We start from the raw sequence: 20,472 nt of genomic DNA, 5'->3' as shown, positions 1-20,472 counted from the left end.
TACCAAGTTGATCAATTTAGATAAAAGATTAATATACCAGCAGTTTACGGTTACTAAAACATAACATATGTAATATTAATTAATATTAAAATATCCGGTTTGACAAGTATAGGTAACTTACGGTTGCTTCATTGCACTCTGAACATTTGACGACATGCTGCTCCCGTTTGCCGGATATATCTATCATGGCCTGGCAAACGCGACATGTTACCATCGGCAAGCCTGCCTGCTGGTACGGCGGAGGCAACTCATCAGGCCCGATCGGCGATATTGTACTCACATTCTCTTCTTCTGGAAATCAGTTAAGCTTCGCGTGAGAATACGTAACTAATGTTAATGTAACAAAAAGATATTCACTAACACTGTTATATCATGTTGGACAAGCGATCGGGTAATCTTTGTACTTTGTTTAGCAACAAAATAATACAAAATAGAATCTGGTTGAATCATCAGCTGTCAAAACAGATTAATCGTAATCACTTACCGTCTCTTAACAGTGGTTGATTTTCACTTTGCCCGTCTCCCATGATCTTAGACTAAGAATTTAACACCACAATTAAATTACTTTGCACAAATTGGGAGCCGGAAAATATGAATTATTATAAATATTAGGTACCTACCAACTACACCACAAAATCACGAAAACACAGACTAATGCTACACCAGACACCTTTACACAAGTCAGAAGCTGTCAAATGTCAATAGCTTTGATCAAACATTTTTCTTGGTTTGTGTCTCAGACGAATTAAAATTGAGAACTATTTTTATTATTTTGGGTTCTTTAGTTCCTAAGTAACATTAAAATTTCAAAACGTAACTGGCCGTCGGGGCAGGGGAATGCCAGATTTATAGAATTTACCTTTTATTAGGTCTGTGACAATTTAAAGTACTTGCCACAGACCACAAATGAAGGGTACTTGCTTTGCTTTGCTGTGTTTCGCAACTCGCAAAGATAAAATATCGTTGGAGTCAAACTAGGTACTCAAAGGTGTGTTATAATCATTGGTATTGTCAATGTCTATTGTCAATGTCAATGTCAAAGCAGTAGAGGTGAGTCGTACTCGCTAAAACGCGTACTGAGTATTACGAGTACGAGTACGCCGAAAGACGCGCTCCAAAGACTAGCTCCACGAGTATTTAGAAGTACGAGCCATTAGGACCTATAGAATAGATACGTACTCCTAAATACTCAGTGGCCAGCGATTTTACATCATATTATCTGATACTAAGCGTACATTAATTTCAAACAAGTTCTACACAGTCATTTTAGACCTGTGTAATTCGATCGTTTCGTAAAACCCGGGTCGATCGCGACCCATACTCATGGAGATCGGGTCTCAATGATTCGATCATTTCGATCATTCGGGTCACGGGTTGTTTGGGTTTTGTGTATCGTTGCGACGCGGCTTGAAGTAGGTAGGTATTTGAACTGAACCGCCGTAAGACCCGAACCGGAACCCGATCCTTTGATTGACCGACGGATTCAAAACAAAGTTATGCCTACTATCAGTTAAATAAATATTGTGGTTTGTAATTGTATGGCTTTTGCGTGGTGATACAATAATATTAAGTCATCGTCTAAATTTACATTCGAAAAATGGGAAATTTCATTTTATGTTTTTATGAATATAGATAAAAAAATGTAAATAATTAAAGTTATTAAATATTATATAGATAAAACTATTGCTAAAAGTAATACATACCTACATATATATTTTAGACTTTATTCCTTACGAATTTACCACTCAAGTCATCATCATTATCAACTACAGAATAGAGAATGATATCTTTACAAGCCCCGAGATGAAGCCGATGAAACTCATAAATACAGAGTAATACATATCTTCCTTTACATACGAATAAAAGAGACAACTACAGATTGTACTTGCGAATGATGATTCGACATTATAAGCAATCGAGCCAAATAATTATTTATAACACTAATACAATCAAAATAAAGTTCAATTTAGTGTGGTCGGGTCGAGAGATCGAGTTTATTATATGGATCACCAAACGGGTCTCACAAGATCGGGTGTTTTAGTCGTCCGCGACCCGATTATTCACGAGAACTACAGATTTGAGAGTTATTGTATTAAAAATAAAGTTCAATTTAGCGTGGTCGGGTCGAGTGATCGAGTTTTTATATGAATCACAAGATCGGGTGCTTTAGACGTCCGCGACCCGATTATTCACGAGAACTACAGATTTGAGAGTTATTGTTTTAAAAATAAAGTTCAATTTAGCGTGGTCGGGTCGAGTGATCGAGTTTTTATATGAATCACAAGATCGGGTGTTTTAGACGTCCGCGACCCGATTATTCACGAGATCTACAGATTTGAGAGTTATTGTAATGAAAATAAAGTTCAATTTAGTATGGTAAACAAAAACCTTTCGATCTTTTAATCGAGTCTGCGCCCGGGCGGGTCACCAAACGGGTCACATAAGATCGGGTGTTTTTAACGTCCGCGACCCAATTACTCACGCACAAGTAGTGATCGGGTGTCGGAGATTTGATCATTCGCGATCGACACAGGTCTAAGTCATTTGGACTAGTGGTATGTACGCAAGGTACAAAAAAATTGAATCCTGAGTTCGATCCCGGGTAACAGAAAATCATTTTTGTGTTTTATTTTGTTTTTTTCAATTGGTTTCTTCAACTATTTTTGGTTTTTGTAATCCACAAAAAAAAGAAAAAAGTTTGCAAACAAAAATATTTCAGTCATTAATTTCAAAATTTCAATTTAATTTTATTATTTAGTTATTTCTTTTAATATTACCTCATGATACTGTCGGGTTACATTAACTTGTTACTTTAGCGGATAAATAATCATACTAAAACAAATAAACATTATGTTTTTAAAATAAGGATTAAAATCAGGGACTCCAAATATTGGAGTATTAAGAGTATTAAGTGTATACTGCGTTAAAAAATCGGTCTTATGTTTGATAAAGTAAAGACAATTTTTCATCGGCAATGGGACGTCACTCACACATTCTTAAACGAACGCGTCCGGGAACGCTTCTCGCGATGTTTTGTCTGTTGGAGTATGAAGTGTTTATTGCGTTGAAAAACCGGTCTTATGTCTAGACAACAAAGTCTATTTTCTTTCGGCATTGATAGAAGTCTCTCACTCACACATTACTAATCGAACGCGTCTCTGAACACGTCCCCGCATTGGTTGGACCGTTAGAGTATTTGCGAGTATTGGACTCGCACTCTGTTGACGTCTTGCGCTCCTCGGTACTCGGTACTTCTAAATACGCTTAATACGTGTATAAGTCCCTGCTCCGTACTCGTACGCCATACGTCTTCCAACAAACCTAGTGTTAAGACCTGCTCCAGTATATACGCCTCACCTCTACAAAGCAGTCAAAACATTGCCATGCTTTCCTAAATCAATTTTTTAATATTTTATTATTTGTTTTTGATTTTTGCTAATAATTGTAAATCTTAATACAGAAATGGCTTGTAAACTTCATAGAGTGCGATATTACAATCCTAAACCAGTGCAAGTGAATTGTGTTGCATTCAATAAAAGCAACAAACTTCTAGCTTTAGCCAGGTAATTTCTATTACTAAACGCATTTATCGAAATAAAACTTATTTTTTGAATAAAACATGGTAAAATCTATTATATTCCTTGCAGGCAGGATGCATCTATTGAGATATGGGACTTAAATTACGCTCCATACCTCATCAAATGTATACCGGGGGTTGAAAACACTTCAGTTGAAGCTTTAGGTTGGGTGAATGAGAGGTTATTGTCAACAGGACTGGGCGGTGCTCTTGTCGAATGGGATACTGACAAATTGAGTATAAAATACACTGTAATGCTAACAGGGTACGCTGCATGGTGTCTTGATGTGAATTCTGCCAAAGAGTTGGTGGCAGTGGGAACAGAACAGGGCTATGTTAATCTATATTCAGTTGAAAATGATGAAATTGTTTATAGAAAATTGTTTGATAAGCAAGAAGGAAGGATAATATGTTGTAAATTTGACCAACCAGGAAATATATTAGCCACAGGTAAGCTGTACTCTAACTGCCTCATACTCATCTGGTGCCCTTAAATTCCTCACTATACTCGGGAATTCGTTTTTTTTAATTCCTCACTTAGCTTGTAGTTCAATCTTATAATCCTGTGCTTTCTCAGTATTTTATCATCATCATCAATAGCCTGTATTCTTCCACTGCAGGACATAGGCTTTTCAGAGAGCGCACTACCACACACAATCTTCCGCCTTCCTCATCCAGCCACTTCCCACTACCTTCTTGATGTTGTCGGACCAGGTAGCTGGAGGAAGGATAATGCCATTTTAATTAAGTATTCCATATCACTGTAAAAATTAATTTTGTTGCCTGCATAATAAATAACTATTTTAGGTTCTATAGATTCTATAAGAGTTTGGAATGTGGAGACAGGGCAAGCAACCTGCAGGATATCTGTGGCCAGAAGAGGCAAGGAGACCATTGTGTGGTGCCTGGCTGTACTGTCTGATGGTGTTGTGGTCTCTGGTGACAGATATGGAAGACTTACTTTCTGGGATAGCAATTTGGGCGATCAGGTAGTCATATTAGTAAATTAAACGTTTAATCACTTATCTTTTACAATCTCTAATATGTAGTAAAATGTTATTATAATAATATAATTCTTATATATTCAAAGGCTGCTTCACCACCCACTTTATTATGATGGGAGTATATTAAAGTGGGCGGATAATAGTGCCTCTGAGTATATTTCCATAGACCTATGATGTGCACTATAAGATATCTTGAGAAGAGAGAAAGACAAAATGTCGAACAACAGTGGCAGACTAAAATATATCTCTCTCTCTTGTCCCTTTTGCAACAAAAGGGAAAGCTATATTTTCCCTCATTTAGAGATATGTTGTGCTGTGTATCTTATGCTTATGTTGCCTTTTCTGAATTTGGTCATAATGTTATCTATTGTGCCACATTGTTCCCACTGGATGACAAGCCATCCCAGTCTGCTATAGAAGCTTAGCGGGCAGCCCAGGTTACTGATTGCCTCATGAAGACAGTATTGCTATTGAGCCATTGTAGACTGTTTATTGTTCTGATACTCCCCTGCATCTAAGCATATCATGTATCTGTGTTTCTTCCTCCATAGATGCTCTGCACAGAAGTTTACAGTTATATCTAAAACCAAAAGTTGTTTATTTAATGGACAGTGCCCTGCTATTAGTCCTATATCAGTTTTCAATTGTGAATGGTTTGGCCTGCTTTGTGTGTTAACATGTGCTTTTGTTTGCCCATGACTTTGATTATTTTGTATAATAAAAAAATACATGTAATCTTCCAGATAGAATCATACACAACTCACAAGCGTGATATACTATGCATAGCTGTGTCAGATGACGAGAACAGCATGTACTTAAGTGGAGTGGACCCGGTCATTGTACAGTTTGTGAAAGTGAAGAGTGGCTCGAACAAACAGACCAGTGCTAATTGGGTAAAAAATGTACAGAGGAACATACACGAACATGACGTCAGGTGTGTTTTATAACTTATATACTTGAGGACACCAGCAATAGGCTCATTGACACTTTTTTTAAAAGATCTTAGTGTTCTACTAGATTGAAAAAAAATGTTATATTTTTTTGAGACATAAATACATGAATTTTAATTTTTAAATATTGTTTACTTAATTATGAGATACAAACCAAAATGCTATTGGCCATGATGGTCTATATTTTAACTGTTTCATAATGTCACATTAACACTAAATCTTAAATGAACCAAAGAAATAGAGTGTTTGACTAAATTATTAGTTAATAACTGGTTTATTCCTTTAGTAGTAAACATCAAGTAACATTGTGACGTCACAAAATGGACGACGTTTTTGATGTTTCGAAATATTTAATAAATCCATAATTTTTAAATTAAGTTTTCGATGAAATCCTTTTATTCATTAGTATCGATATTTTGGACCCTTTTCCATGTATTACACAAAATTAATATTGTTTAAATTAAATTTTATGAGTCAACTACCCTACTATTTTGTGTAAAATTCTTTTGTATTACAAATCCCACAAGAACAATGGGTTTTTTCAGGATAAAATGTTTCCTGTGTTCTGCTCCAAGGTTCAATTTATCTCTATACCAACTATCATCCAAGTCAGTACTTTATTATACAGTCTACTTTGTTAGGTAGAGGGTGCCCTGCTTCTACTTGTGAAAGAACAGAAGAGCAATCTACCACCATTAATAACAACATTAAAATGTTTTTTTTTTAATTTTATTTATAGAGCCCTTGCAATAAATGGTGAAAAATTAATATCAGTTGGAGCAGACGGTTATTTAACACTTTCAAGTTATCCACCAAAATGGGTTATGAGAATACCTCCTATGGTTCCATATCCAAGATCATCTGTTTGTGCTGGAAAAAAGTTGTTATTATTAAGGTATGTAAACTAGCAAACCTAGTCACATTTCGGATTATATGCACTTACTTCTTCCTTACCCCTACCCTAAAACCTACCCTACCCTACCCCTACCCTACTCCTACCCTACCATATTTTTCAAGTTGGAACAAAGTGCACACTATGTGAAAATGGAATTAAAATAGGTTACATAGTTTAGAAGTCTATTATGAACAAACAATTACACCGTACGGTTTCATCCGCGTGGTTCCCGTTCCCGTAGGACTACGGGGATAATATATAGCCTATAGCCTTCCTTGATAAATGGGCTATCTAACACAAAGAATTTTTCAAATCGGACCAGTAGTTCCTGAGATTAGCGCGTTCAACCAAACAAACAAACTCTTCAGCTTTATAATCGTAGTATAGATATTGTGAAAAAAGTAGTTGAAAAGCTTTTAAACATTGAAAATTACAAAGAACCATAAATTTTACAGGTACAGCAACTATCTTGAAGTTTGGAAGCTAGGTTCGTATGCAGTGAACAAGAATGGAAATGTAATTTTAAATAATACTAATATTAAAAAAGAAATAAAACAAGAAAATACCAGAACTCAGCTGGAGGAAGACACTGAGGTTATAGCCCCTAATGAGATAGACAGGCATGACAAGAAACAGAAGCAGACTTTAAAACTGACAGAACAGCCATTGAAACTTGTATCAATACAGGCTAAAGGCAAGAAACAAATAAAATGCTGCGAACTGTCGCCCAGTGGGGAGTTAGTGGTGTACTCTACAGAGAGTCATATAAGAATGCTTAAGTTGGAATGTGTAAGTATATCTCCTAACACTTAGTTATTAACTGTATCATCAGTATTCCATTCATATGGGAATGTCATCATTTTAAATTTTCATTTAATTTCATATTTTCATATATGTGCTCTTCTTTCCTACCCCTATCCTACCCTAAAGCTCTCTCAGCTCTTTTTTTAAAGAGTTGAGTCCCAAAGTGACAGTGTAGTTCACATAGAACTGCATAAACTATATATAACTTATCTATGCTTCACTATTTTATAAAAAAAAATTGCATTTTTGCTGGCAGTTTCCTAAAATAACATTTATTACAAATTCTTTAAACTGTGTACTTATGAGTATGAATAGATTTACAAAGAGATTTAATAATATCTGGCTTTAATTCAAATCATGACGTATATTTTACTTTACATACTGTCAATCGATTTTTTTCCTACTTGCCATGGGTTGCGAGAAACCAGTGTATCTTAGTATATGAAGTAAATCAATAAAGGGTGGACTATGAAGCCCACACTTTATTGATTTAGTATTAATGTTTACCAGTTCTCAATATATTCCAGGATGACGAAAGCAATATATCTTTAACGAAAGTCCTAATCAGCGGTATAACATGTTGCGACCGTGTGGCCTTCACTGCTGACTCCAGGACGTTGGTCGCTTGTTGTAGCGGAGAACTGAAGATATTGCAGGTGGACCCTGAGGCAGGGGCCACTGTCATCCAGACCATTGCTTGTGACAAATGTAAGTGAACTACTAATGAATAAACATAGCCCTTGACTACAATCTCACCTGATGGTAAGTGATTATGCAATCTAAGATAGAAGCGGGCTAACTTGTTAGGGTGAGCGCAGACAGAACGGAGCGCAGCGGAGATGATTTTATTAACGCACTTTAAAATTATTCCACTAAAGTGCAAAAATGTTTCAACCTTACGCGTCCTCGAAGAAACGCGCGTCGAAACGGCGCCCACGTCCTACGCGTAAAGTCCTTTTCATGAAAGAAGTCCCCCAGACGCGGCGCGTCTTTAAGGCGCTTATTGTCATTTGGTAATGGCGGTCTTAATGTCATTTGTGCAAGACACAGCGTCTTGCAATTGTAGTTCAGGTTTTAGCTGCGGGACTTCTTTCATGAAAAGGACTTTCAATGTGAAGTCGCTCGCAAACTTGAGCATGCTCGATCCGTAAAGAAAATGCCCGAGATTATTCCTCTCTGTCTGCGCTGACCCTAAGGAGTAGGGAAAACCTCAATTTGCCAAGCCGGGGATCGAACCTTTCTTTTTTATTTCTTTCAAAGTTTGTTCAAAATCAGGTAAAAATACTTCTTTAGCGTAATTAGGTATTCGGTTATTATTCAATATAATATTTTTTTATGATATTTTCAGGAAATTTAATTAAATTTTATGTATTAACGCATTATATTAACAAACTAGACGACGCCGGACTTTTTTGCCGACCGCGAAATTTAGTTTTTCACAAATCCCACAACACAACCATGGATTTGTTACGTGATAAAAAATAGCCGATATGCTGCTCAATAATCTTCTCTATCTTCCAGTGATCATCGTCATCACTAAAATCTGTTCAGCTGTTCCAGTGTTTAGCCTGGACAAACATACACACAAAAATTAAAAAAAAATGTGTGCCTAAAGTATCGTGTAAATAACTGTAAACATTTGAGTAAACACAGTTATTTTGTTTTATTAATCACAAATAGATACTTCAGCATTAATATGTTAAAAGCACGTTTATTTTGTATTCCAGATCTAAAAACAAAATCGATATTACACCTCGTTGTATCGAAAGTAACGCCGACATCGTACATAGTGGCCGCCGATACTATGGGACGTATTGCTGTTTGGATAAAGAAAGCGAAGAAATTCGAATTCTACGTAACACTGCCAAAGTATCACTGTGTGCTCTCTGCTATTACCATAGACGATAGACGAGAAACCCTCATTGTGGTGTATGTTGATCAAAAGGTATATTTATGTTGTTTTATTTGCATGTATTTGAAACTAGCGGACGCCCGTGTTTGGAATTTAGTTATTCACAAATCCCTCGGGAACCATGGATTTTTCCGGGATAAAAAGTAATCTATGTGTTAATACAGGCTATAATATATCTTAATACCAAATTTCAGCTAATTCGGTTCAGTAGTTGAGGCGTGAAAGAGTAACAAACATTCATATCATCAAAATCATCAGTTTTAGCAAATCTCGGGAAACCATGGATTTTTTCGGGATAAAAAGTAGGCTATGTGTTAATACAGAGTAAAATCTATTTCCATTCCAAATTTTCGCTTCAGTAATAGCGACGTTATAGAGTAACAAATATCCAAACATCCAAACATCCATACAAACTTTCGCATTTATAATATTAGTAGGATGTTTTGTGAAAACCTAACATACCTTCCCCGACATATTATCTTGAAACGAGAGTAGCAATAATTTCGAATCTACGTCTCTACATAGACGTAGATTCGAAATTATTGCTGTCTTTCTGAGTAGGGACGAAAGGGATGGGACTAAAACAATTTCGCCGCTGTTAGTCGCAATATCTGGAACGGCGACTCCGCACCGGAAAGCACATTGTTGGTCGACCCCCCATTAGGTGGACCAAGGACATCAAGCGGACTGCAGGGAGCCGCTGGATGCTGGCGGCTCGAGACCGTTGTCCTTGGAGGTCCATGCAAGAGGCCTATGTCCAGCAGTGGACGTCCATTGGCTGATAAGGATGTCTTTTTGTCCTTACAAGATATCTTTTTCACACATACTAGGCTATATGGTCGGTTTGACCCTTTAAGGTAAGGGGGTAAGAACCGTTTATTGTGTTTTTTGATGTTTATTGTATAAGAGAAACATGATAGAATATGAGGTATTAAGCCTAATATGCAGATAATTTCACCAGCAACCATACTCTTTAGAAAGGAACACAGCAAATCTAATCGGAACTTATCAAAAGTGCCGCCATCTCTATCTATTGGCGGGTAAAAGAGATCATTAACGCTGGCAACATAATCTCCCACCGGACAGCGCAGTGTTGGTCGACCTCCCACTAGGTAGACCAAGGACATCAAGCGGATTGCAGGAAGCCGCTGGACTCGAGAACGTTGTACTTAGAGGTCTATGCAAGAGGCCTATGTCCAGTAGTGGCAGTCCATCGGCTGATATTAATAAAAATAAATTATCTGTACGTATTTTAGATAGTGGAGTACAGTTTGGTGGATAAGCAAGTGACGTCATCCAACAAAGCGGAGCTCCACGCTGAATGGAGCGCGCGCACGGCGCCCGTGGTGTCGCTCAGCGCGCACCCGCTGCGCGACGCGCTCGTGTTGGAGGACGATGTCTCGCTGTGGGTGCTGGACAACAACACGACGGTTTGCTCTTTGTCTATACGTGTATTAGATAGTGGAGTACAGTTTGGTTGATAAGCAAGTGACGTCATCCAACAAAGCGGAGCTCCACGCTGATTGGAGCGCGCACCCGCTGCGCGATGCTCTCGTGTTACAGGACGACGTCTCATTGTGGGTTTTTTTTTGATTTTATTGGAGTGATTTAGAATGATTTTTCATATAAAAAGAAAAAAATATGGGCAGTAAAATTCGATGAACGAATGACAGCGTTAAGTTTTTTTGTGCGCAACCTATTCTGCGCACCTTTCACTTTTTAGGCGTAAGTTTTGAGACGTACATAGTGTATGCTGTGGGGCAAAATACACCTATTTAGACAGTCGATCTGAAAGAGTCCACTGCAGGACATAGGCCTTTAGTAGGGACTTCCAAACTTCACGATTCTTAGCCGCCTGCATACGCGAATGCCACTGCGCTACGATGTATTTTAGAATATTTACCATGTATTTTCAATATAACCAATATTCCTATTACCCTCCCAACTATTTTTAAAATACTGTATCAAGAGTCCTACGATAATAATCCAGCAGGCGGGGATCGAATCACAACCTCTCGGTTATGAGTGTGGCCGCTTTTTTGCCCCTGTTGAGCTATAGGGGGTCCGTAATGCCTTGACAAACGAGTTTTAGATATATCAATCTATATATATAAAAATGAATTTCTTTTCGTTAGTATCGCTAAAACTCGAAAACGGCTGAACGGATTTATCTTATCTTGGTCTTGAAATGTTCGTGGAGGTATGGGGAAGTTTTAAAAGGTGAGAAAAATTAGAATGATTGCCGGGATAACCATAAAAACAGCCCTTTTCTATTTCCCATACAAACGTTTAAGAGTCAAGGGGTAGGGGTAGAATAAGGTAGGGGTAGGGATAGGGAAGAATTGCAAATAAGTCAAAGCGAAGCTTGACCAATGTACAATATCACCTGATATTGCTTTCAAACAAAACTTTATCGTAATCGAAGAATCAATCATAGTGACAAGATCAATAATATAACATATTGTTATTATATTTCAGAGTGATTTCGAGGAACAACCGTCAGCGCCCAAAAAAAAGCAAAAGTGGTTCAAAAAATTGCAAACCACAGGACTTCACGTTATCCCACTAAAGGTTTATTTTTGCAAGCTTAAATTATTATACTTAGTTTAACCACCTTCTGATAAGTGTCAGATTCACAAGTTTTGTTTTTGTCATTTGACTGTAAGTAATATAATGTTAAGGATCTATATAAACGACAAAAATTAAATGTATTACATTTTTTTTTATTCTTTACAAGTTAGCCCTTCACTACAATCTCACCTGATGGTAAGTGATGATGCAGTCTAAGATGGAAGCGGGCTAACTTGTTAGGAGGAGGATGAATATCCACACCCCTTTCGGTTTCTACACGGCATCGTACCGGAACGCTAAATCGGTTGGCGGTACGTCTTTGCCGGTAGGGTGGTAACTAGCCACGGCCGAAGCCTCCCACCAGCCAGACCTGGACAAATTTAGAAAATCTCAATCTGCCCAGCCGGGGATCGAACCCAGGACCTCCGTTTTGTAAATCCACCGCGCATACCACTGCGCCACGGAGGCCGTCAAAATAACTGGCTACTTATATACCTATTGTTAAATGGTGATAATCTATAAAAGACAAAACCTGATTGGCTAGAGTTTTTTGTGGGCTCTTCTCAGACCAATATTATTACCTGTCGCTTGTCGAAAGTGCTTGTAAACTAAGTCTAATTGAAATAAATGAACTGTTGACTATTGGCATTGACACTCTGGAGGGTGTGGGTTCGAATCCGGTCCGGGGCATGCATCTTCAACTTTTCAGTTTAAGAAATTAAATATATATTAGATATAAATATCACGTGTCTCAAACGGTGAAGAAAAACATCGTGAGAAAACCTGCATACCCCAGAACTTTTTTATTTCTCTGCGTGTGTGAAGTCCGCCGATCCGCATTGGGCCAGCGTGGTGGACTAACGCCTATTGGACTAACGCCTTTCATTCTGAGAGGAGACTCGAGCTCAGCAGTGAGCCTTATATGGGTTGATAACTTATGGTCTAGCTGTCTATGACTCCCATTCATTTGACAAACATTATGCTACATTTAAAATCTTATTATATAATTTAAAATACTAATTTATATTGTTTCTTTTCTTTTAGTACCTAAGTGGTTTCCACTGGCTGGGGGACGATGAAGCGGTGACATTGGAAATTTTGCCAGAAAATATAGTTTCACAGTTACCGCCTGGTATAGGTAGTAAGAAACATGCTTTGTAACACTTCAGTAAATAAAACAGTTCTATTAATTTGTGGTTTTTATTTTCCACACACACATACACGTATATTATTATTAATAGTTTTTACTTCACACATACTTAAAAATCGATAATAGTTAGTTGAGAATGCCAAGATAATAATGACATTGTAACATGAGTGTTATAGACCAGGCACTGTGAGGTGTTGAGTGTACATAATTCGAGGACCGCATTCTGTGAACTCAGAAAAGCATGTAGGTTGCGATTCCGCATGTTGCCAGGAGGTTTGTTGGTCCTTTAATTGGTTATACACTACCCCCTTTAGTGTCGAGGGTATGGACGGAAAAAATTGTTTGTATTATTGCTTAAGTTTGTAGTAGTAGTAGTTAAGTTTAAGTAGTTTTATTGCTTGTTTTATTATAAACTAGCGGACGCCCGCGACTTCGTCTGTGTGAAACCCTAATACTACCCCTACCCCTAACCTATCCTTACGCTACCACTACCCTAACCCTATGCTACCCCTAACCCTACCACACGACGGCGAACGCGAGCTTGAAAAAAGGAGTATCTTCTCCCGTTTTCTCAACATTTCCCTTCACTGCTCTGCTCCTATTGATTGTAGCGTGATGAAAAGTATACTATAACCTGCCCAGGAGTATGAAGAATAATTGTACCAAGTTTCGTTAAAATCCGTCGAGTAGTTTTTGTTTCTATAAAGAACATACAGACAGACAGATAGACAGACAGACAGACAAAAATTTTACTGATTGCATTTTTGGCATCAGTATCGACCACTAATCACCCCCTGATAGTTATTTTGGAAATATATTTCATGTACAGAATTGACCTCTCTACAGATTTATTATAAGTATAGATATAGATATCCAATTTATTATCATTAAATCATCTAACGAACAGATAATCTATTAAATATGATATCCAGGACCGATCCTTAAATCTATGGATATCCACCAGCAGCGCCGGACCGAGGTAAATTTTAGAATGGAGCGAGATCCAATTATGGCGCCTTTCGCGCACGTAAATTCATCACATAAATTTCTTTTCGATCTTGTCTTTACCATTTCGGCGCCCCCTAGGATTTGGCGCCTGGAGCGACCGCTCCGTTCGCCGTATGGACGGTCCGGCCCTGTCCACCAGTAAGGACCGGGTCACATTTGATATTATCTCAATTTCGTTTAATTCAACTAGCATAGTCAAAGATAGTGAATTAGCCCGCTAGTCTACTAGGTTTGACAGTAAAAGAAATAGACGAAATAAATAGCATTCTCTAAAAAATTAGACCATGTTAACTATTTCATTAACGGTGCCTGTTGAATACTGACTATAATATTTTATAGGTGCAGGTTTCTTTCTTCGGTTTTCTTGCTTCTTCTTGATTCTATTTTTGAATATATGAATGATGTTGCAGAATTTGATATGTTGGTTTATGAGTCCGTCGTTGATGAGGTCTGTTCCTAATGTGTCGTGTGTCGTTTTTATGAATTGACGTCTGTCACTTTGTTTTCTTGTCTATTTATTTTGACATGTTATGAAATGACGTTTTACGTCATTGTACTTTTACTCAGAGGATAAAATGATAATAATGAGGTTATTGTGGTCGAGTATTTTATCCTCTGAAATTTATTTGTTGTTTCACAACATGCTCCCCCCCGGGCTGATGTCGTCCAAGGGAAGTGGGCATATGTTGTTGAAGGCTCGCGTGATAATGCCTTTCTTCGTGTTCAGTTGAGCCACCCTGCCGATGGAGTCGCCGCCGTAAATGATGTTTGTGACTCGACCCATAAGCCAAAGAAGAGGTGGCTGTGTGCGATCCTTTACTAAGACGATGGCTCCGATCTTTAGTTTGTCCATTGATTGCCTCCATTTGCCTTTAGTTTGAAGCAACGAAACGTATTCCAACGAATATCTCTGCCAAAAGTGTTGACGAAGTTTCTCCACTCGTTGATATCGCTGGAGACGATTGACTTCTTTGTCTAGGAGGTTTGCCCGTGCTGTTGCTAACAGTGGTCGTCCGATGAGGAAGTGAGATGGAGATAAATAGGAAAGGTCGGAAGGGTCTGTGGATAAAGGTGTGAGGGGACGCGAATTTAAAACTGCCTCTATCTGCGCTAAGCAGGTCGCCATTTCTTCATAATCAAAGTGAGTCAAAGAAAGCACTCTGCGCAAATGGTGTTTAACTGACTTAACAGCGGCTTCCCAGATACCGCCAAAATGAGGACTATACGCTGGAATATATTTAAAGTTAATACCTTGTTCAACTAGTTGTGCTTGCACGTAGTCTACGCTGCTTTTGAGGAACTGCGCGAGCTCATTTGAGGCACCTATGAACGTGGACGCGTTGTCAGAGTAAATGGTTTCCGGCTTTCCACGCCTCGATGTAAATCGATTCAGACAAGCTAGATAGGCCTCTTTTGTAAGATCGGTTACCAGCTCGAGGTGTACTGCCTTTACTGCGAAGCAAATAAATACGCAGATATATGATTTTGTGAGCCTGCTTCCTTTGCCCTTTCTGTTTAGTATCAGCACTGGCCCGGCATAGTCGACACCTGTGGTTAGAAAGGGCGATACTAAATGTGTACGCTCATTGGGTAAGTCACCCATGATTGGTTGGACTGAAGTGGCCTTGAAGCGAAAGCATCGAACACAAGCGTGTACAGTTTTTCTTGCTAGATTCCTACCGTCAATAGTCCAGTAATTTTGTCTAATATTACTTAAAAGAAGCTGAGGTCCTGCATGCATAAGAACTTTGTGATGTAATAGAAATAAAGTTTTTGTGATGTGATGTTTAGCGCAAAGCACAATTGGATGTTTGACGTCATATGAATAATATGAGTTCCTTAAGCGCCCACCTACTCTAATGAGATCGTCAGAATCTAAGAAAGGTGACAATGAATTTAGTTTACTACGTTTCGGCAATTGTTTATTGTTTTTTAATAAATTGTACTCTTCAAGGAACATTTCCCTTTGAGCATGATGTAATACGATTTTGCGAGATGAATTGATTTCATTGAGTGTAAGATGATTGTGTTGAGTTTTAGTTCTACAATTATGTATGAATCTTTTTACATAAGCTAAGATTCTAATTATTTTATTGAAACTGCTATGCTTATGTATAATATGAAGAATCCTATTATTAGTATGGTCTTCTGCCTTTTTTGGTATGAATGTATGCAGTGATGTGTCAGAAGTAGAAATGTCCAGGGCTTTATGTATTTCCGGAATTTTAATGATAGCCTCATGTAAATACTCTGGCCCCGTCCACCATAGAGCGGCTGTGCTGATGGAATCAGCCTTCACCCCACGAGAGACAAGATCTGCTGGATTAGACTTTGAAGGTACATAATTCCACTTGTGACCGTTAGTAGTCTCTTGAATTTCACCAACCCTGTTTCTGACAAACTGAACTGTTTGTGAAGAGGAACTAGATAACCATCCTAATACTATTGTCGAATCTGACCAAAACCAGTGCTGATGAATATTAATTGTAAGAGCATTGACTACCTTTTTCCAGAGTCTGGTAGCAAGTAAAGCGGCAGATAATTCTAAACGTGGTATTGTACATTTAGGTTTAATTGGAGCAACCTTATTTTTTGAAGTTAAGAGCCTAACATTCACTAATCCTTCATGATCTATGGTTCTAACATAGATGCATCCACCATAGGCTCGTTCTGATGCATCTGAAAATGTGTGTAACTCAACAAGAGTTGGGCTACTACATGACACAAATCTTGGAATTTTAATTGAATTTAAGAAATGTAAGGAATTTGCAATATCTAAAAAGTCTTTCTTAATGACATCAGGAGCTTCACTATCCCAATCACACTTGCTAATCCATAATGCTTGTATAATAAGTTTGGCCATTACTACACAAGGACCTACAAGTCCTAGGGGATCAAAAATTTGGCTGATAATAGAAATAATATTGCGTTTTGTTAATTTTTTGTTTGTATTGATTTCAATTAGGAAGTTTAAGTTGTCTGATGTTGAATCCCAATATAGACCTAATGTTTTTGAAGGTGAGTTGTCACTCATATTCAAATCGAGGCATTTCTCTGAATCACTCTCTATGTCAGTGATTGCATGTAAGACATCAAGACTATTAGATTGCCATTTCCGCAAATTCATTTTTGCAGAGGATAAAGTGTCTTTTACACCCTTGCATACAGTAATGAGAGATTCCATAGAGTCACTTCCAGTCAAAAAATCATCAACATAAAAATCATGTTTGATTGCATGCTGAACTTTCACATTTTTACACTCATCCGCAAGAGAAACTAAACATTTTGTAGCTAAATAAGGGGCTGATGCCGTGCCATATGTTACTGTATTGAGTGTGTAGGTTTGTAACGGTTCATGTGAATGAAATCTATAGATTATTTGCTGAAGTGACCTTTGATTTGGTTCTATGTATATAGTACGGTACATTTTTTCAATATCTGCAGATGCAACTAGTTTATGTGACCTGAATCTAATTAAAATTGAAAAAATGTCATCTTGTATAGTCGGCCCAACCATTTGAATTGAATTGAATGATTTTTTGTTAGAAGTGGCCGCTGAAGCATCAAATACTACTCTGAGCTTTGTAGTAGTAGAATCTCGAAGTACCCCATGATGAGGAATGTATATGTTTGGTGTGTTAGAAGTATGTTTTATGTTTTTTGTAAGAGTCATGTGACCTAAATCAATGTATTCTTTGATGAATTGCATGTATAAGTTTTTTAGATTCAAGTCCCTGTCTAATCGTCTCTCCAAAGAAAGAAAACGAACCTTAGCAAGATTATAAGAATCTCCAAGCACTTCTGGTGTTTCTTTTAAGGGTATTGTAACTATGAATCTACCATCTTTGTCACGTCGAGTGGTGTCTTTGAAAATTTTTTCACAAGCCCTTTCTTCTAGAGACATGCTATGTTGAGATGACACTGAATCTAATTGCCAAAAGCGAGTAAGAGAGGCTTCATCATTTTGTCCAACAAAGTGACAAAAATTGTTCGATACCTCTTTATGATGTACATTGTTATTGCTAAGACAGCCTGATAATAGCCATCCTAATTTTGAATCACGGAGCTTTGGCTGGTGTTTGCCTAAGTCTATGACGCTTAGACCAAGAACATTCCAGAAGACCTCGGCTCCAACTAAAATATCAATTTCTGATGGTACATTGAAAGACGGATCAGCTAATTGAATATTTTTAGGAATAGGGATGTGCGACACATCAATGTAAGAAGAAGGTAAATATTTTGTTATTTCTGCAACCATGTAACAACTAATAGTTTCTTTGTATCCACCATAATAAGATTCAATCACTAACTCACAAGACTCTGATATTAATGAAGACTGACTATTGATACCGTTGACTGTGGAGCTAACAGGCTTTACTAATAGATTAAGTTTTCTGCTAAGACTATGTGTCACAAAGTTTGCTGTGCTCCCATTATCAAGTAGAAGCCGTGCTGTATGTAGTTTATTATTGACATCTCGGACTCGCACCACAACTGTACATAATAATGTAAATGTTTGAATATGTGATGTTGGGGTTACACCTGTGGACAACGCTATTGTGGTTCCAGTAGGTTCTTTAGTACTGTCATGTAATAATGTATTGTGTTTCATTCGACAGTATTTGCAGTGGGTAAGCTTACAGAACTGAAACCCATGGCCGGGCTTCAAACAATTTCGGCACAAATTAAGTTCAGATACCTTTCTTATTCGAGAAGCTACATCTAGTTTTTTGAAATTTTCACAACTAAAAATGAAATGAGGTTGAGAACACATAGGACACTTGTAAGCTTTTTGGTTGTTATCTGTGTAAGAAACTTGTGCCTTATTTTTGTTTGTGTCAGAAAATGTTGAAATGATACCTTTATGCTTGTATTTGTCTTGTAATGTTTCAAGTAAATCAGCCCTACTAGTAATGAATTTTATAAATTGTTGTAAGACTGGGCTGCCCCCAAGTCCATTGCGATATTCTTCCCACTCTCTATTAGTAATAGAATCTAACTTCTTAGTCATAATGAATATAATCAAAGTATCCCAGTGATCAGTAGGTTGCCCTAATGTTGCAAGGGCTCGTAGGTTTTTGTTTGTAATATCAACCATGTTCCGTAGCATATTGCTTGATTCCTTTTGTATAGGTTCAATATTAAATAGATTTTGTATGTGATTGTTCACTAAGAGTCGTTCATTGTCATACCTTTCAGTGAGCAACTGCCATCCCAGCTGGTAGTTGCCCGCTGAAAAGTCTAACGCTTGGATTGTTAAGGCAGCTGTACCTTTTAGAGCTGCACGTAGGTAATGAAATTTATTTATATCACTGATTGATTTATTGTTATGTATTAAGGATAAATACGTGTCCCGGAACTCGAGCCAGTGCTGATAATCCCCATCAAAGTGAGGCAGGTCTATTTTGGGCAGCCTCACAAAATCATGCTCGCATCTGTCGCTCTTTTGAACACTCAGATCGCTACCATAAGAAGAGCGGCGACGCTGAGTGCTCAGGTGTGAATTAAGCATCACTTGAGCTTCGGATACAAGCCTGAAGTATATTCCATCGAAGGCTTCACGATCTTGGTAGGCCGTCTCTGGAGGGTCTGTTAGTGCTTCGATTTCTGACTGCAGGCTTTCGAAATCACCATATAACTGTTCGATCTTACGAAAACGACACTCTAACTCCTTTATTTGTATATCACTTAGGTGTTCACCACTATTTAATAATGATAAAAATGTTGAAAATTGTGTAAGTCTTGACTTAATCGAACCACGCTTTTTGACTAAATCTTTGATTTTTGCATCACACATTTTTATTTATATGGATTTAAAACGTTAACTATGCATTAATAGTAGTCAATTCACTGATTTTAAATGTATAAATCTTAGTAAATAAAGACGCGACACCGGTGGGCGGTGGCGATGACCTTGACCGTGACCGCGGGCGACTAAGGGCAAAAACACACTGTTGTCCCTTAAGGTCAATTTACGACCTAAGAAACTTAATTATTATTGAAAATAAGTTTACTACGTGTATTGAAGTACGACTATGAATAAATGAACGAAGTGATGAATATTCAAAAATATGACCGTTTTTTTTTTTAAATTTTGTTCGAGTATTTTGTATTACGCCGAAATAAGCGACCTATCTATCGCAAATAAGGCAATCTTAAATAGAAGATTAGGAGGATAGTAGGACAGGATAAGATAAAATCGGAACGGACTCACTGTTCTGAAGAAAGGCCGGCATAGAAGACCGTTGGTTTTCCAATTTTCGAATCTTGAATTTGCTTGAAAATCGAAGATTTTTCTTTACTCGAAGGACCACTTGTTGAATACTGACTATAATATTTTATAGGTGCAGGTTTCTTTCTTCGGTTTTCTTGCTTCTTCTTGATTCTATTCTTGAATATATGGATGATGTTGCAGAATTTGATATGTAGGTTTATGAGTCCGTCCGTCGTTGATGAGGTCTGTTCCTAATGTGTCGTGCACGCCAGTGTGCCTTCGGCCAAAAGATTCGTCAATTTAACGGATTCTCCATCCTTTACGCACACATTGTGGTGTTTATGGAAAATACCTTTTCCATCCCTTTTTAATTATCCGATCATTTTC

At 37.7% G+C, this 20,472-nt stretch overlaps 3 protein-coding genes across 7 annotated transcripts in view; 1 reads left to right on the top strand and 2 right to left on the bottom strand.

The window, feature by feature from the left end:
* LOC112043167 (type 1 phosphatidylinositol 4,5-bisphosphate 4-phosphatase) overlaps positions 1 to 20,472 on the bottom strand; it is a 63,909-nt gene that overhangs the window by 11,355 nt on the left and 32,082 nt on the right. Inside the window, exons 1-3 of one of the 4 annotated variants that reach the window (XM_024078465.2) lie at positions 621 to 889; positions 485 to 536; positions 122 to 291 (exon numbers count right to left, since the gene is read on the bottom strand). In XM_024078465.2, the coding sequence (XP_023934233.2) occupies positions 122 to 291; positions 485 to 527 (213 nt within the window). In that variant the 5' untranslated portion in view covers positions 528 to 536; positions 621 to 889. Of the gene's footprint in view, positions 1 to 121; positions 292 to 484; positions 890 to 20,472 lie in introns of those variants that run through there. The other 3 variants (XR_008251507.1, XM_052885881.1, XM_024078466.2) reach the window with 3 other exon arrangements.
* Positions 2,704 to 12,903, top strand: LOC112043166 (U3 small nucleolar RNA-associated protein 4 homolog). Its single transcript, XM_024078463.2, has 11 exons — positions 2,704 to 3,563; positions 3,648 to 4,027; positions 4,385 to 4,566; positions 5,325 to 5,515; positions 6,271 to 6,426; positions 6,882 to 7,215; positions 7,758 to 7,938; positions 8,958 to 9,175; positions 10,399 to 10,572; positions 11,621 to 11,713; positions 12,758 to 12,903. Exons 1-11 carry the CDS (start codon positions 3,463 to 3,465, stop codon positions 12,872 to 12,874), a joined length of 2,127 nt encoding a protein of 708 aa, XP_023934231.1. The 5' UTR covers positions 2,704 to 3,462; the 3' UTR covers positions 12,875 to 12,903.
* LOC128198804 (uncharacterized) lies at positions 12,895 to 20,363 on the bottom strand. Of its 2 annotated transcripts, none has more exons than XM_052885878.1 (2): positions 19,503 to 20,363; positions 12,895 to 15,323 (listed from the first exon to the last, which is right to left on the bottom strand). In XM_052885878.1, exons 1-2 carry the CDS (start codon positions 19,666 to 19,668, stop codon positions 14,506 to 14,508), a joined length of 984 nt encoding a protein of 327 aa, XP_052741838.1. In that variant the 5' UTR covers positions 19,669 to 20,363; the 3' UTR covers positions 12,895 to 14,505. The 2 variants fall into 2 exon arrangements, with proteins under 2 accessions (XP_052741838.1, XP_052741840.1); XM_052885880.1 differs by having other exon boundaries at positions 19,524 to 20,362.

Source organism: Bicyclus anynana, chromosome 15 (assembly GCF_947172395.1).
Source record: "Bicyclus anynana chromosome 15, ilBicAnyn1.1, whole genome shotgun sequence".
NCBI classification, from domain to species: Eukaryota; Metazoa; Arthropoda; class Insecta; order Lepidoptera; family Nymphalidae; genus Bicyclus; species Bicyclus anynana.
The sequence above is the reverse complement of the archived record's forward strand: the minus strand, read 5'-3'. Positions and strand labels throughout refer to the sequence as shown.